General features: G+C 35.9%; 1 protein-coding gene across 2 annotated transcripts in view; it reads right to left on the reverse strand.

Annotated features, from left to right (window-relative positions):
• LOC150094884 (uncharacterized) overlaps nucleotides 1-15556 on the reverse strand; it is a 94553-nt gene extending 78997 nt beyond the window's left edge. For both annotated transcript variants that reach the window (XR_016550153.1, XM_090411408.1), the window contains exon 1: nucleotides 14764-15556. Coding sequence is in view for 1 of the 2 variants with exons in the window: in XM_090411408.1 (XP_090267534.1) it covers nucleotides 14764-15461 (698 nt within the window). In the remaining variant the exon portion in view is untranslated. The remainder of the gene's footprint in view (nucleotides 1-14763) is intronic.
• Nucleotides 15557-15824: the final 268 nt, after the last annotated feature.

The raw sequence follows: 15824 nt of genomic DNA on the forward strand, positions 1-15824 counted from the left end.
TAGCTTATGCTTGGATAAAAGAAGTCAATGAGAATATAATTTCTTGTCAAGTATAACTTACTTTGTAACTAAGTGAAAAACTTTCTATGACTATCTCTAATTCGGAGTATTTTACCTTTAGACTATTGTATATAAGAAAATGTATGATTTCTGCATTATGAGCCTCTGCAGCTCAATTGGTATAGATAAAGCCATTTGGTCAGAAAGACGTGGGTTCAATTCTCATCCAAGACGTGAGGAACCTTCATCTGGTCTCTTGACTAAAGGTGAGTTATCAGCCTCATACAGAGGTAGTGGGTTTTTCACCCAGAAACGCAGGTTTTTGTCCCCTAGAACAGGCAAACCAACCCTGTGAACATGCACACCTACAGACATAGGACACATTGGGAAGCAGAGGGCCAAGTATCTTATCCTCAAGACAGTTGTGAAGTCAACAGCTAAGAACCTTAAGGGTTTGTGAAAGGTTAAGAAGAAGAAGATAATGATGATTTCTGCATTAATTTAACTTGGGTATCTCCCACTGAAGATACTTCAAGGTCAAAACCAGCTAGATCGTGATCCTTCCCTTAATATATAGAAATATATAAATCCAAAGAGAAGTGCGATTTGCATTATGAAATACTAAAGCAATTGATGTGAAGTCAGCAACTCTATATACAAGTAGCTTGGCTGAAAAGGCACTTCATGTGCAAACTTTGTTTGCTTACGCTTGGATAAAGGGTTAAACAAGAATATAATTTCCTGTCAAGTATAATTTCTCCTTCAGCATGATCACTGGAACTGGAAAAAAGAGAAACATTTTGAGTTGTGGACATTAAAGTCACCAAGGAAGATTCTGTTGTTCGAGTAGTTGTACTACATTAAAATGAACTACAGAGATCAGAAGTCAAAAAGGTCAGATAGATTTTCAAAATTAGAAAGTGGTAGAGACAATTGATAAATGATATATAATAGTGCAATGAAACCCTAGGGGAGATCAAAAATGAGGAGATTCAAGATTTGGCATCCCTGCAAGAAACATCAGACTGTACAAAAGCATAAGTCACCTTTGTGCAGAATGAATCACACAGAGTGTAAATTGGGTAAACTGGATAGTTAAGGTGGACTGTAGCTGTCATAGCTACAATTCAGAGTTAACAAAAACGAGATAGGCTAGGATGTGTGTATAACGTGATGGTATGCATTATTTAAGTTGGTCTTTATGCCATAAATATTGGTAAAGTGATCATGGAGTGTTTTTTTTTTACTTTATTAAAATTTTAAGGAATTTTTTTTTGAGGGAATTTCTTTAACCGCATTCACACTATATCTGAGTTTACTATCAATCCAGTTATAAAATTTACTTCAGGGATGAAGTAAACAGCACAAGAACATGCAGTAAAAGGTAAATACACATGTCACCAATACATAGAGAGCATGTTATAACATACAGACAGTAAGATTTCAATCTTACTTGCAAACTCTAAGCCTGAATAGAAAAACTGGACATAAATCAGAATACACAACTTACCTCAAGGCATACAATGTGCAACCATTATGCAAATTAGCAAGATAATAGTTATAATGTTATGCACTGAAAGATAAAAGATATATATACACAAATAACATGACAAGATATATAAGAAGCTTCTCAGAAAAGAAAAAAGAGAAGAAGGGAAGATTCAAGAAAGAGAGCCAGAAAGGAGTGATGGCTGAAAGTCTGCAAATGCCTGAAACCACAAGTAACTCCTGGTAGAAAGGGAAACCTAGGAGCAAGGCAAGTAATAAGAAGCCAGAATTTAAGAGAAATGTGATGAGTAAGGAAAGAAAAGATAGGAAGCACAAAACTTCAGTATGAAGAATCTTCTTACAGGATAAAAGGAAATGTGCTCCAAAGTATTATTCATTCTCTAATACTGAAATTATTCATATCAATTACTGAAAGTAATAACTTGAGAATCCATAAGAATAGAAATGCTATGAAGAACACTCTATAAAGTTTCTTTCGGAAGATAGTCCCTCTTAGGACGAAAATAACGATACCAACTCAGCACTAAATAAGGATTTTCCAGAGAATGCTCATAGATGAAAAAGGTACTGGAAGTAAGGAAATTCTTGCCCTCAATTGCACTCATTGTAAACTTAGGAGCATTGTCTGATATATCATTTGTGTTAAAGAAGAAGAGGGATGGTGTAACATAAGAATTTAGGAACATTTTTTTCTTCGACATTTACATTAACCACCTTACCGACCATTATGGATCAAATAAGCATTCTCATATACTTTGTATCCATCATATATTTCAATGTAATATCAATGGCATTACAATTTTAATATGTGCTTCACATCCACGATAACCTTGACATCTATAGACATCTTAGCCGGTAGCATGGTTAAGCAAGAATAACAAAGAACACAAATAGTGAAATGTAGTATTTATTGTTACAACCAACAATTATGTTAACTGATTCAATGTATTGTGAAAGTAACTCTGTAAACAAAAGTTACTGGTAAGGTAGTACCCTAAATTACTGTTGAAGTCAATTTACACAAATAAGCTAATGTGAGAACTATGTATAAACTCTCTGAATGTGCTTGTTATGATAGATGTGAATATGGTTAAGTTCTTCAAAGTATATTGTGAACACTGCTTTGCTTCTATAAAATTTTATTGTTGATGGTATGTGTCATTACTAAAGTCTCAACAAAGATGCCTTGCTGTCCGCAAATCAAAGAAGAGAAATCCTCTGACTAATTGATCAGAATATGAATGTTTCCCCTACTACTTACACTGGAACACTCTCAAATGTGTGTCCCCTCCTAACAACAACTTTTCACACCAATACTTGGACTCCTTCCAGGTATCATCTGACAGTGCAGATGGTAGCAAGATTATGTTCTAGATGATCAAGCCTATTAATGCACTGACATCTAGTTCGATCCACTGTACTATCTGGCACCCAGCCTAAGAAACTGCCCCCAAAGTACCCTCAAATGGAAGCAGTTCTGAAGAGCTTCTTTGGTGGAAACATGCCACACCTTGAGAGGCTAGGGTTGGACCTGACCACAGTATTATATTACGCATTACCAGCCCATTACTAATAATCATCAACCATCGAACTTGAAGACTGTTATGACACTTGCTCAGATTGGCTTTAATAACGATAATTTTAGGATAAAGCAGTTAGAATCTAATGTCTAAATATTCTGTATATTCTTGCATGTTAATCTGCATGTTCTCCTAGATGGTTTGACTGGTTGTGGTATGAAAAACCCTGCTATCTTCATATGGAAAATGGCTAACTCACCTTCAACTGAAAAGCCTGCTAAAGATTTTTCAAGGCCTAGACATGATTCAAAACCAAGGTAACTCCAATAAAAGGGCATTGTCAAAACCAACTCAGATATTCACCAGTTCATTAGTGGTCCAATATCTAGTTTAGTGCTTCAGCTGATTTTTCTATTATTTGATATAAATTTATTCAACTGGCTTCCCAAAATACCAGTCTGGCTTATTCTCTAATCTATTTCATTAACTTGAAAATGGCCACAGAAGATGATGTAGTTAGTGGGATAGAATGTGTAGGGTATAGTGTGTTCAGGAGGGACAGAGAGAATAAAATGGGGGGGAGGAGTGTTATTCATGATAGTATAGGAATAGTATAGATGAGTGTAAGAATGTTTATAATGTGCCCGAGCCAAAACGAAGGACAAGAAATCAGAATGGGATAGTTAGTATAACACATAAAGATAGGGATGGGACAAATGGACCTCTGCATTTCATGTATACTAAAGCCAGGAGTATTAGGAACAAGAAGGAAGAATTTTTGGCCTTGGTTGGCTCTTTCTGGCCACAGGTTATAGGCATTAGTGAAACATGGCTGACAGAAGATGATATAGTCAGTGGGATAGAATGCGTAGGGTATAGTGTGTTCAGGAGGGACAGAGCAAATAAAATGTGGGGAGGAGTGCTATTGATGATAGCTGATGAACTGCAACCAAGGAGAATAGAAGTTGTATTGCAGGATAGTGAAAAGAGCTCATTTGAGGCTATCTGGTGTGAGAATGAGACTAAAGGAACAAAATATACAGTTGGGTGCTGCTATAGACCAGGTGATGGAATAGATGGTGGAGATAGTATGCACAGGCAAATTGATGAAATGAGTGGAAGGAGGATAATTATTATGGGAGATTTCAACTATGGTAACATTGATTGGAAGGAGGAGAGGACACATGTGAGGAAAGAACTGGATTTTATTCAATTACTGAGGGATAACTACCTGAGACAGCATGTAATGGAAAATACTAGGGGTTCAAGAGCGCTTGACCTAGTAATAGCATCTGAGAATTTGACTGTAATGAATATGACCATGTTGGCACCTATTGGTGAGAGTGATCATAGGGTCTCGACCTGGGAGGTGGCTAAATGTGTGAAATTTTCAATTAAGACAGGGTACATGTGCTGGCAAGTATGACAAGATTAGGAGATTGCTTGGTTCAGTGCCATGACATGTAAAACTGCAAGGCCTGGATGTTGATAGGGCATGGGAAGTGTTCAAGGAGCATTTGCAGGAGGTTATGGCTGACTGTATACCTAGAGTCTGAATAATAAATCAAGTAGGGGTTAAATGGATGAATAACACCATTAAACTTGAGTTGCAAAAAAAGACAACTGTGGAAGGAATTTAAGGAGAAAGGTGACCTACAGGCACATGAACGGTATAAAGCGCAGGCCAGAAGGGTAAAAAGTGTGGTAAGAAAAGCAAAAACAGACTATGAAAGGAAATCAGCCGTGCAAGCTAAAGAGAATCCCAAACAGTTCTTTCAATATGCTGCTAGTAAAAGAAAAACTTTACACGGCAGAATGATTTTAAGGAATACCGATGGTAGGGAGGTCACTATATCAATCGATATAGTGGAATTACTGAGTGAGCACTTTGCAAGAGTATATCATCCACATTGAGGGAATGAAGGAACCATTAATTTATATGGAAATTGTGGTGAATGAAGTGGAGGTGAACAGTCTCTTAAAGAACCTTAATGTGAATACATCTGTGGGATTGGATGGTATATCAGCATGGGTCTTACGTGAAGCAGCTAAAGAATTGTCAGTGCCCTTGACCAATTTATTTAATCTAAGTCTCAGGTCTGATTTAGTCCAGAAGGGGTGGAAAGAGGTGAAAATAGTTCCACTGCATAAAGCAGGATCCAAGACTACTGCTGCAAATTACCGAACGATCAGCATATCAGGAGTTGTTGTCAAGGTCTTGGAGAAAGTAGTCAAAGGAAAAATACATGAATTGATTGATGAAAATGAGATACTATGGGGAACAGCATGGTTTTGTGAAGGGTAGATCATGCCTCAGTAACTTGCTCATGTTTTATAACACAGTGACGGTTGAACTGGATAAGGGTAATGGGTTTACAGTGATCCTACTGGACCTTGCTAAGGACTTTGACAGGATACCACATGGAATTCTAATTAGTAAACTGCAGCATATGGGGATGGATATAGGGTTGGTGAGATGGATAGGAGGGTGGTTTATGGAAAGATACCAGAGAGTGGTTTATTCAGGAGTTGAGTTCAAAAGATGGCTTGTGACTAGTGGTGTGCCGCAGGATTCTGTTCTTGGACCACTACTGTTTAATTTGTTCATTAACGATATAGGGAAGGATCTGAGAGGAACTGTTGATTTGTTTGCTGATGATGCAAAGTTGGTAGAGCAATAGTGAGTGCACAGGATATCAAAATTTTGCAAGATGATTTGGATAGTTTGGAGGACAAAGTTTGCACCTGAAAGTATCTTCAGGACTGGAGGACCGAACGAGTTGCCCGGTGTTGTACCACCTTACCCCAGTCCTGAAGATACTTTCAGGCACAAACTTTGTTTGCTTACACTTGGATAAAGGATTAAACTAAATTTATTATAGTCTAACCAAGTGAAAAATAAACTTTCAACATCTTTCTCTAAATCCAGAGTAATTTAATAAAAAGGTGGCACACCGTTTGGCAACTCCTATAGTGTAGAGATGACCTTGCTAATGCTTCTGCCTGGTATCTCCACTCGGGCCTGGCTCCCACTGAAGAGACCTCAATAAAGGTGGAAACTAGTCTGGGTAGTGGCCCTTCCCTTAATGCATAACATTATACATATCCGCAAGGAGATGTGTTTTGCATTATGGGAGATACTGAGATAGGAGTGATGTTAGCTTGCTCCACCTTACCCTAGTCCTGAAGATACTTTCAGGTGCAAACTTTGTTTGCTCACACTTGGATAAAGGATTAAATTAAATTTATTATAGTCTAACCAAGTGAAAAATAAACTTTCAAGAACTGATCTAGTGTAATGACAAAGTTATGACAACGACTTAATGTGATTACAGTTTCCTCTGTTAAGGCTACTGATTTTAAAGTTTTTAGATGAAGTTTATAATTATATGATCCTGTTGTAATTGTGTTCCTTCCATAGCACTACGATGGGATTTCAAATTTGTTCTGGCACCAGCTTTTGACTTTTTTTTCATTCCTTATTTGCTGCCATTTCGGAGATGTTGAAAAGAACTGCTAACAATTCAAGGTTTAAAATATCACACAGTCCATCGAGTAGAGTGTTGATAGCTTTATTTATTTTTGATAGCTCCACACAAGTAGCACTAATTTCTTCAGTGGTGTTAAACTTGACTGTTTGTAAATACGTTGAGCCTTGGCAGAACAAAACGTACTTTTAATTTTGACACAGTTTGGGATGGAATTAGTGTCTCAGTATCTTTATAAGAAGGCTAACCTGTTTAGATTCCATGCCAATTTCAACTTCCACTTACTGAATTTCTGTGCTTGCATACATAATCATCTCCACGAATGATGGAACAGCCATGGGCCATCCCTTTGGCAAAGTTATACATACAACACTTAGAGACCCAGGTCCTCAACACAGTCACTCTCAAATCAGTGGTTTAGCTGCAAAACGATGTGTCTGCTATTTGGCCACATGGTCCAGACACATTTGATACATTTTAATGCACTTAAATAGCCAATGCTTTAAAATCTGCTTCAAAGTGGAAAAGGAATCTAATAATTGTCTTCCCTATCTCGATACATGCCTTCTAAATGATTCATTACTTTTTTCTATTTATAGAAAACCTACACATACTAGATGATATTTTACAATCATCAAATAAGTAAATAAATATTATTTACTTATTCTTCATCATCATCAATTTCCTGATATGTATCCTAAAGGGGTGTTTAGGCTACTATGATAGTTGATTATTAATCTCCTATCCACAATTTTCCTCCAAATTAGTCTATTACTTGTCGGCACTACCATACTGTCATATCTAATATTTCATGCTTCTAAGGCACTTCCGACTGAATCAGTCCACCTAGATCTTGGTCTTCCTCTGAGTCTCTTGGCATCAAACTAATTTACAGTTTAACCAAGTGAAAAAACTTATCTATTTCTGATCCAGAATAATTTAATAATAGGGTGATGCACCTTTTCACTACCTGTATATGGAAAAAATATTATCTCTGCATCACTTCGCTCCTGGATCTGTCTCTCACTGACAAGACCTCAATAATAGTTGAAACCAGTCTGGGTAATGGCCCTTCCCATAATGCATAGCATTATATGCAACTGATGTTCTTTGCATTATGGGATACTAAGGCAAGCGATATGAAGTTGTTAGCTTCTACATATAAGTAGCCCAGTCATGAAGATACTTCCCATGCAAACTTTGTTTGTTCACACTTGGATAAAAATTAAACCAAGAATATAATTTCTTGGCATCTATAATTTATAGACTAGCCCTGCTATGTCAAGTTCCTTCCTAATGTCTTCATTTTCAATAGGATGTTATCATTGATGCTATCCGTTCACCCCTAATTTTTCTCTGAACCCTCATATCTGGTCTTTGATCGAGTGATCTATTTCTAACTGAACTCTCAGATACATGACTTAAAACGTTAACAATGTTTTGTATACTGCCAGTTTGGTATTGTGGCTAATTTCTCTCTTATTCCATATAAATTTATTCAACTCGCTATCAACCATACCAGCTTTGCTCATTCTGTTGTCTGTTTCTAGATTTAATTTGCCATCTTTAGTAAAAACTTAGCCTAAATAGCTATATGAAATATTTTACTTGTTCTATAGGCTCTCCATTCAAAATGCAGTAGATATGTTCACTGTTTCTGCCTATTTTCATAATTTTTGTCTTTTTATTGCTGATTTGTTACAGCTGTTATTCAATTTAGTTTGAGAATCCTGGAGACTTACACTGGATGCATTTAAGAGTATATTTATTGTAAATTAAACCTGTAGAGAATTCATGACTAAACAAACACACGTAATAACCACAGTAATAAGTTTTAATAAGTAAATATTTCATCCTAAGTATCTTAGGACATCGTCAGTACAGTTAATTCAAACAATACTAGGAATAACATACAGTTAGGGCACATGATTACAATGGAATCCCAATATGCGTGCAGTAGCGTGTTATAGAATTAAATTAAAACATATCTGGAGGGGGGGAAAAACATTACATTAAAATAAGATAACATATATAAAAATTATTTTACACAATTTTGTATGACAATTTCCCATACTTTAGAAATAGCAAGAACATCATTATGGTTTAGATTTGGTCTGTGATGTAGGGCTTCAGCACTTTCTTTATATAAACGTTCATGTTTATATAAAGATCTATGTAGAAGTTAGGTCTTTTCCCAATGGATCCTGTGGTTTGGGTTTTCAACTCCATGTTGTGTGAGGCCAGATTTCTGCGGTTTGATAAGACGGATATGGTCTTGATGTTCCGAAATGCATTTATAAACAGATCTACTTGTCTGTCCATAGTAAGACAATTTACAGGAGCATGGAACCTTGTACATGCCAGGTAGCATCAGAGGTGAGAGTTTGTCTTTAGGAGAATAACAAGTTATAGATCTGGTTGATTGGTTTGTAGGTAGTAGCAAGTTTGCATTTCTTCATAATTTTTGAAAGACATTCAGAGATGCCATTGATATAAGATATGGGAATCCTACAGGCTTGTTCTCGTCTAGGTTAATGTGTGGGGAAGTGACTGATGATTTTTTGAGTTGTTTTAAAATTGTATCCATTTAGTATGGCTGTATTTTTGATTATTTCCAATTTAGATTAGAGATTCTTCAGAGGGGCAGAATCTGTGCGTTACTAATGATTTAATGATGCCAAATTTTTGAGACGGATGATGAGCAGCAGAACTGTCAATGTAGTGACCTGAATATGTCGGCTTGCAATAGACAGAAGTGGAGATGGAACCATCTTTTCTTTGGATGTGTAAATCCAGAAAGGAGATACCCTTTGGAGATTCTTTTTCTAGGGTAAATTTGATGCGAGGATGAAGGAGGTTTATTTTATCTAGAAACAAGTGTAGTTCTTGTTCGGAATCACCCCAGACAGCAATGACGTCATCGACATATCATAGCCAAATTTTTGGTTTGGGTTTAAAAGTAAAAATTTTTTCTTCAAGGTATTCTAGAAACAGGTTTGCTAAGTTTGGTGATAAGGGAGACCTCATTGCTGTTCCTTCCTCTTGCTTGTAAATTTTTTCTTGCAAAAAGACAGCTCAAGAAACTGAACAACTTACTTGATGAAACCACTTATTTAGATGAAGAAACAATAAAAAAACTCAGGACATACCATGCTAGGCCTCCTAGAATATGCGGTTTACCTAAGCTTCACAAGAATAATGTTCCACTCAGACCCATCGTAGATTCTATGAGCAGCCCGACTTACAAGTTTTTAAGATTTTTATCTAACCTTCTCAGTCCTCACACAGGCCACTCAGCCTCGTCAATTAAAAATTCCACAGAGTTTCATGCAAAAATAAAAGACATTCAACTGTTGGAAACTGGCATGCTAATTAACTTCGACATTGTCTCCCTCTTCACTAATATTCCCCATAAGGAAACAGTAGACTTGTTAACTCAAAAATTTCCATCTGATATTGTTGAATTATTAAAATTTGTTATTACGTCCAGTTACTTCACTTGGAAAGAAAAAATTTACAAGCAAGAAGAAGGAACAGCTATCACACATAAGTCTTTCTACCTGTGGAGATTAATTAATCATTCTTCATGTATAACACTAGAAAAGAATTAGAAAAAGTGGGAAAATGTTTAATGAAACCGAGACAGGACAAAAAAAAATTTATCAGAACAAGAAGAGGCAGGAAAGCACTGAACTTGGTAATCATAATATTAATAACAACAAGGTAAGTCACAATTAAAATCTAAGAAAAAGGAGGTAATATGGTATGGTGATTCAATCTTAAAATTTGGGCTTGCTGAGGGAGTCACTACTTCTAGTTACCCGGGGTCGAAAATTAAAGATAGAAAAGAAAACAGAAAAGAAAAGTAAACGAGATGGTAATTCTGGTAGGTACTAATAATTTAAGTAGCGACAAACATAGTATGAGAGAGGATATAAAAGGTTTGTGAGAGAGTAAAAATTGTAAGTTTGCTACCCAAATATGACAGTACCGAGTTAAGGAGGGCAATGATAGCAAATGACTTCATGTGCAGGCTAGTTAGAAGAAATGGATGAGAGTTTTTAGATGTTTGGAGTGTGTTCGATGGCAGAAAAGACTTTAAGAGGGATGGCCTGCGCTTGAATTCAATTGGTATCAGGAGCTTGAAAAAATTACTTGCTATTATGAGACTAATGCAGAGAGTCAAGGAAGGAATGAGAAAATTGTGTGTGAAATTTCAGATATGGTATGCAAATGCGATAAAGATATAAATGGCTTCAAACATGTTGGGAGTGAAATGGATATGCAACCTTATTAAGCCAGAAATCCACGAATAGATGATGTGGAAACAACATTGTGAGAATAAGAGTGAGAGGAATTATGAAATATATAAAGTGCAGGCCAGAACAGTAACAAACTTTTTTTTTTAAAAGTAAAACTAAATCAGAGTAATAAAAGAAACTGGCTATGCAGGCTAATGGCAATCCAAAAGAGTTTTATCTTTATGCCAAAAGTAAAAGAAAGAATGAATGTGGAAGAATGGCTTTACTAAATGCAGAAAGTACTCTAGTAAGGTCATTCTTCCACATTCATTTTCTTTCTTTTGCTTGTGGCATAATGATAAAATTCTTTTGGATTGCCATTAGCCTGCTTAACCAATTTCTTTTCATGCTCAGATTTAGCTTTCTGCACAATATGGAACCATACATATGTGTGTGATAGTTCCATTCCACAGGATTGAAATTATCATACATTTCTTCCATTCCTGTAGTATCATTCCTCAAGTGACACAAACATGTGAAAGGCCTAGCCAATTCACCTGAACATTTGTTTAGCAAACGTGATGAAAATTTCATCTATCCCTATTGACAAATTCTTATCCAAGTTATGCAGCATCTCTTCAGCCTCATGCACCTCTATCTCTTCATCCAATGTAGCAGTAGCACTGTGCACCATGTTACATACACCTGGCTGATATTCATTGAACAATCTGTTAAGATATATCAACCAGGTGTATGTAACATGGTGCACAGTGCTATTGCTACATTGGATGAAGAGATGCAAGAGGCTGAAGAGATGTTGCATAACCTGGATAGGAATTTATCAACAGGGACAGATGAGATTATTATTATTATGTGACACCTCCAGGGAGTTCAAAGACTCATCGAGGGAGAGTGTGTCAACAGCATCCAATGATCGAATCCCCTTCCAACTACTAACTGTGCTCAAACTTGCTTTAACTTTTTGCGTGAGCCATTAGTAGCAGAAGCTCTACCAATCGACCAACCTTTTGCTGGCGATATATCAGCATGTTTGCTAAAGAAATGTTCAACCGAATTGGCTAGGCCTTTCACATACTTGTATAACTTGAGCCTCAGCTCAGGAATGATACCACAGGAATGGAAGGAATGTATGATGGTTCCATTGTAAAAGGGTGGTGCACAAACTGATGTGTCTAACTACTGACCTATATCACCAGCATCTCTGGTGTGGTACTGAAGATTTTTAGAGAAGTTGGTTAGGACTTGCATACAGAAATAGGAAGGCAAACAAGCTATACTCAGCAAAGAGCAGCATGGTTTACTAAAGGAAGGTTATGTTTTAGCAATTTGCTCATATTTTATAACAATGTTAAGGCCAAGTTGGATAAAGGAAATGGATACACTATGATTATGTTGGATTTTGCTAAGGCATCTGAAAGGATATCACACATAAGGCTGTTGATTAAACTGGAGAATAATGGATTGAAATATATACATTATTTCGTGAAGTTTATGGCTTCATCAATAATCACAGATCTAGCAAGAAGAAACAATAGAAGGGGCATGCAGTTAAGAGAACTGCTTACAATGTTATTTTAATGTATGCACGTTATTATATTCTCTGTTATATCTCTATTATATCAAATCCACTTCTATGAAATTTCAAATTTCATAGAAGTGGGTTTGATGGTTTGAAAGGTGTCCTCTATTATTTTTATCTTTTTTCATATATCATTTTCCACTTTAAGAAGTTTACCAAAGATGTCTGTCATCAAAAAGAAGTCAAGTCACTAATTAAAACATATTAAACTGTTTTAAGTCTCATTTTAAAGCCAGGAAAATTTTGCACTGTTTTCTCATATAAGGAAAATTTCCATTTTATGCAATTTTTAATTTTGAATCCTGAGAACAATAAATCCATAACATTTTGCATTACATATATTTTTCTTTTATTATTATGGGACAACCATAGGCTTTGTTTGGACCTAAAACTACTTGAGGAAAAAAATGTGTGTGTGTGTGTGTGTGTGTGTGTGTGTGTGTGTGTGTGGTTTTAATAAAGGTGGGTTTAGATTTTTTGGATCAGTGGATTGAAAGAGTGAAAAACTGTTTAAGACGAAATCTGTATAAAACATACTCTGAATTACTCAGAGGAATAACAGTGATAATATATCAACTCATGAGAGAATTATCTAGTATTCTGGTAGTCAAATCAATGTAACAATGATTTGACTACCACAGCTGTAATAATACATATCCTTTCATAGGATATGTATATTATTTATTAATAACCGCTATAACAATTAACATACCTTTTTGCTTTCCTCACTTCATACAAGAAATTCCGGAAGGGACTGGTTATAAGGAATTACAGCTAAAGCAACTGAGGCCATGAGGCAGTAGCATAGCTAGGGGGTGCAGATGGGGAAGTCCACCTCGGGTGGCACTTTGAACCTTTTTGAACTTTTGCAGTTAATTCTAAAATACAGTCTCGAGAACTCATTTCCAAATATTGTAATACTACTGCGAATTTTCCTCACAATTGCTGTAAGTGTTGTACCATCATTTTATGTACCATCATCAGAATAGATATGGTATGAAGGTCAGCAATAAAAAGACAAAGACAATGGAAATAGGCAGAATCATTGAAAATGTCAACTGTGTTGTGAATGGAGAACCTGTGAAACAAGTAAAACATTCTACTTAGGCATGATTTTTAGTGAAGATGGTAAATTGAATATAGAAATAGACAACAGAATCAGCAAAGCTGGTATGGTGGGAAGTCAATTGAATAAATTCATATGGAATAAGAGAGAAATTAGTCGGAACACTAAATTAGCTGTATACAAGAAAACTGGTTCAAACCAGTTTTAACTTATGGATCTGAGAGTGGGTCAGAAATAAAACACTTGACCAAAGACTAGAGACAGCAGATATGAGAGTCCTGAGAAAGATTAGAGGCATGAACAGAGGGTATCAATGGCAATATCATATGAAAAACAAGGATATTAGGAAAGAACTTGACATTGTCAGCATCCAGGAATGCGTTAGCAGAGCTAACCTTAGGTGGTATGGTCACTTAAACAGAATGGGAGAGAAAAGATTAGCAAAACAAGTGTTCTCTGCTAGGGTGGCAGGAAAACGACCCAGAGGAAGACCAAGATACAGATGGATTGATACGGTACAAAGTGCCTTAGATGATAGAAATATAAGATCTGATAATGTTGGAGGCTTGACAAGTAACAGACTGATTTGGAGGAAAATTGTAGATAGGAAGTTAGTAATGATGTAATTTTTTCATGTAGTACTATCATATCCTGTACACCCATTGAGGGTACATGGCAGGAATTTGATGATGATGATGATTGCTGTAAGTGTTGCTAGTTGTGAGAGGAGTTTTTCTAAATAAAATATATTAAGAATTACCTACATTACTATGAAATAGACTTCACCAATGTCATCGATGATTTTGCTAACAGAAAAGCAAGAAAAATAACATTTTAGAATGTTGAAATTAAACTTTTACTTCAAAAATAAACATCGTGTTTTAATTTATTTCCCTATATGTCATTTTGACTTTTTGTAGTATTTTTAGTGTGTATTGAGAGGGGGCAGCAATAGCTCTAGCTACGCCACTGCCATGAGGTCACTGTATTTCTGTATCACTGTATTCGTGTTCATGTATTTCTGTATTCATGTTTAAACTGCATGTTATTTTGATAAGTTTTCCCATTCTGTAAGATAAAACCTGAGTTTCTAGAAGGGTAAAAAATCCTACCACCTCCGTATAAGATTGGCTAACTCAAGTTCAAATGAAAACACCTTATAAAGGGTTTTTATTTTTTTATTTTTTTTTTTTGTATACTAGAAGGAATTCAAACATAAGTGTATCTAACCAAAAAGCACCATTTACCGATCTACCTAAAAGCGCTAATTGGCCTATATAACTTTTCACCATGGTAATGAATAGCTGTATATTCTTGATTAGTAATTAAAAATTCTTACCATCCAATATACCAAGTTTTGGCATCTGCAATACTCATATTAGCCCTTTCATCTGGCATGCTAAATACTTCATTAAGATGGAGAAAATCTGTTTTAAAGGGAAAAAATTGACACTCTTCTTCAACACTTTGATAAGCACCATTTATATCACTGTACAACTTTTTAAAGAAATAAAAATTAAATGTTGTCAGGGCAGTCCAATTCTTTATGGCACCTTTAACTAGAATTGGACGTCCTAAATAAGCATATTTAGAAAACAAGTCTTTGGTGACATTTTCTAGGATCATGGCACTGTGAACGCCTTTACATATATTACAACTAGTAAGTGGTCTTGCTATTTCCATCACGATATAATTGTTTTCTATAATACATCGAGCCGTTTGCATATCTTCCTTCTGGAGAAATAATGAAATAGCTAGCATAAACAAACATAAACATGAAATAAAGTCGCTGCCTAACACGAACGAGCACCACCTCCTCTTCACTTTTTTTGGAGAAATTTTCCATTTAGACCTACGTTTGCAAACTAGTTCTCTTATATCTTCAGGTTTAATTCCTGATCTCAACGCCCTTTCCCTTAGCAAAACGAGCTGCACATGAAATTCGTTCACTTTTTGCTCAGCAGACTCAGACTGAAATCCGCAATCGGAGTTCAGTGACTCCATCACATTTATAAAATTACTATTACATAGGGACATTCATCTACGCATCTGTGGCTATTCTAGGTATATGTTAATGGTTTCTTGGCAAATTAACGGCGTTTTACACTACATAACTAACAGCGACAAACACTATACTTCTTCCGATTATTTACTTCCCAAACAGCCACCAGGTGTCAATTGTTTTGCACTGAGAAGGAGACTCCCTACCCCCGCAATTAATTAATTTAATAAATAAAAATAAAAAATAAAGGTAAAATGAATCCAAAAATCACTGGTCTGGTGGGGGGGTCGGAGTTTAATAATAACCTTCAAATAAATTTGAAAGTATTATTTGAGATGTAGAGTATAAAATTAGTGGGCATACACTTTCCATCGAGGAGTCTTTGGACTCCCTGGAGG

This window comes from Typopeltis vanoorti, chromosome 21, assembly GCF_054136105.1.
Source record: "Typopeltis vanoorti isolate ZY-2024b chromosome 21, IOZ_Tvanoo_1.0, whole genome shotgun sequence".
NCBI classification, from domain to species: Eukaryota; Metazoa; Arthropoda; class Arachnida; order Uropygi; family Thelyphonidae; genus Typopeltis; species Typopeltis vanoorti.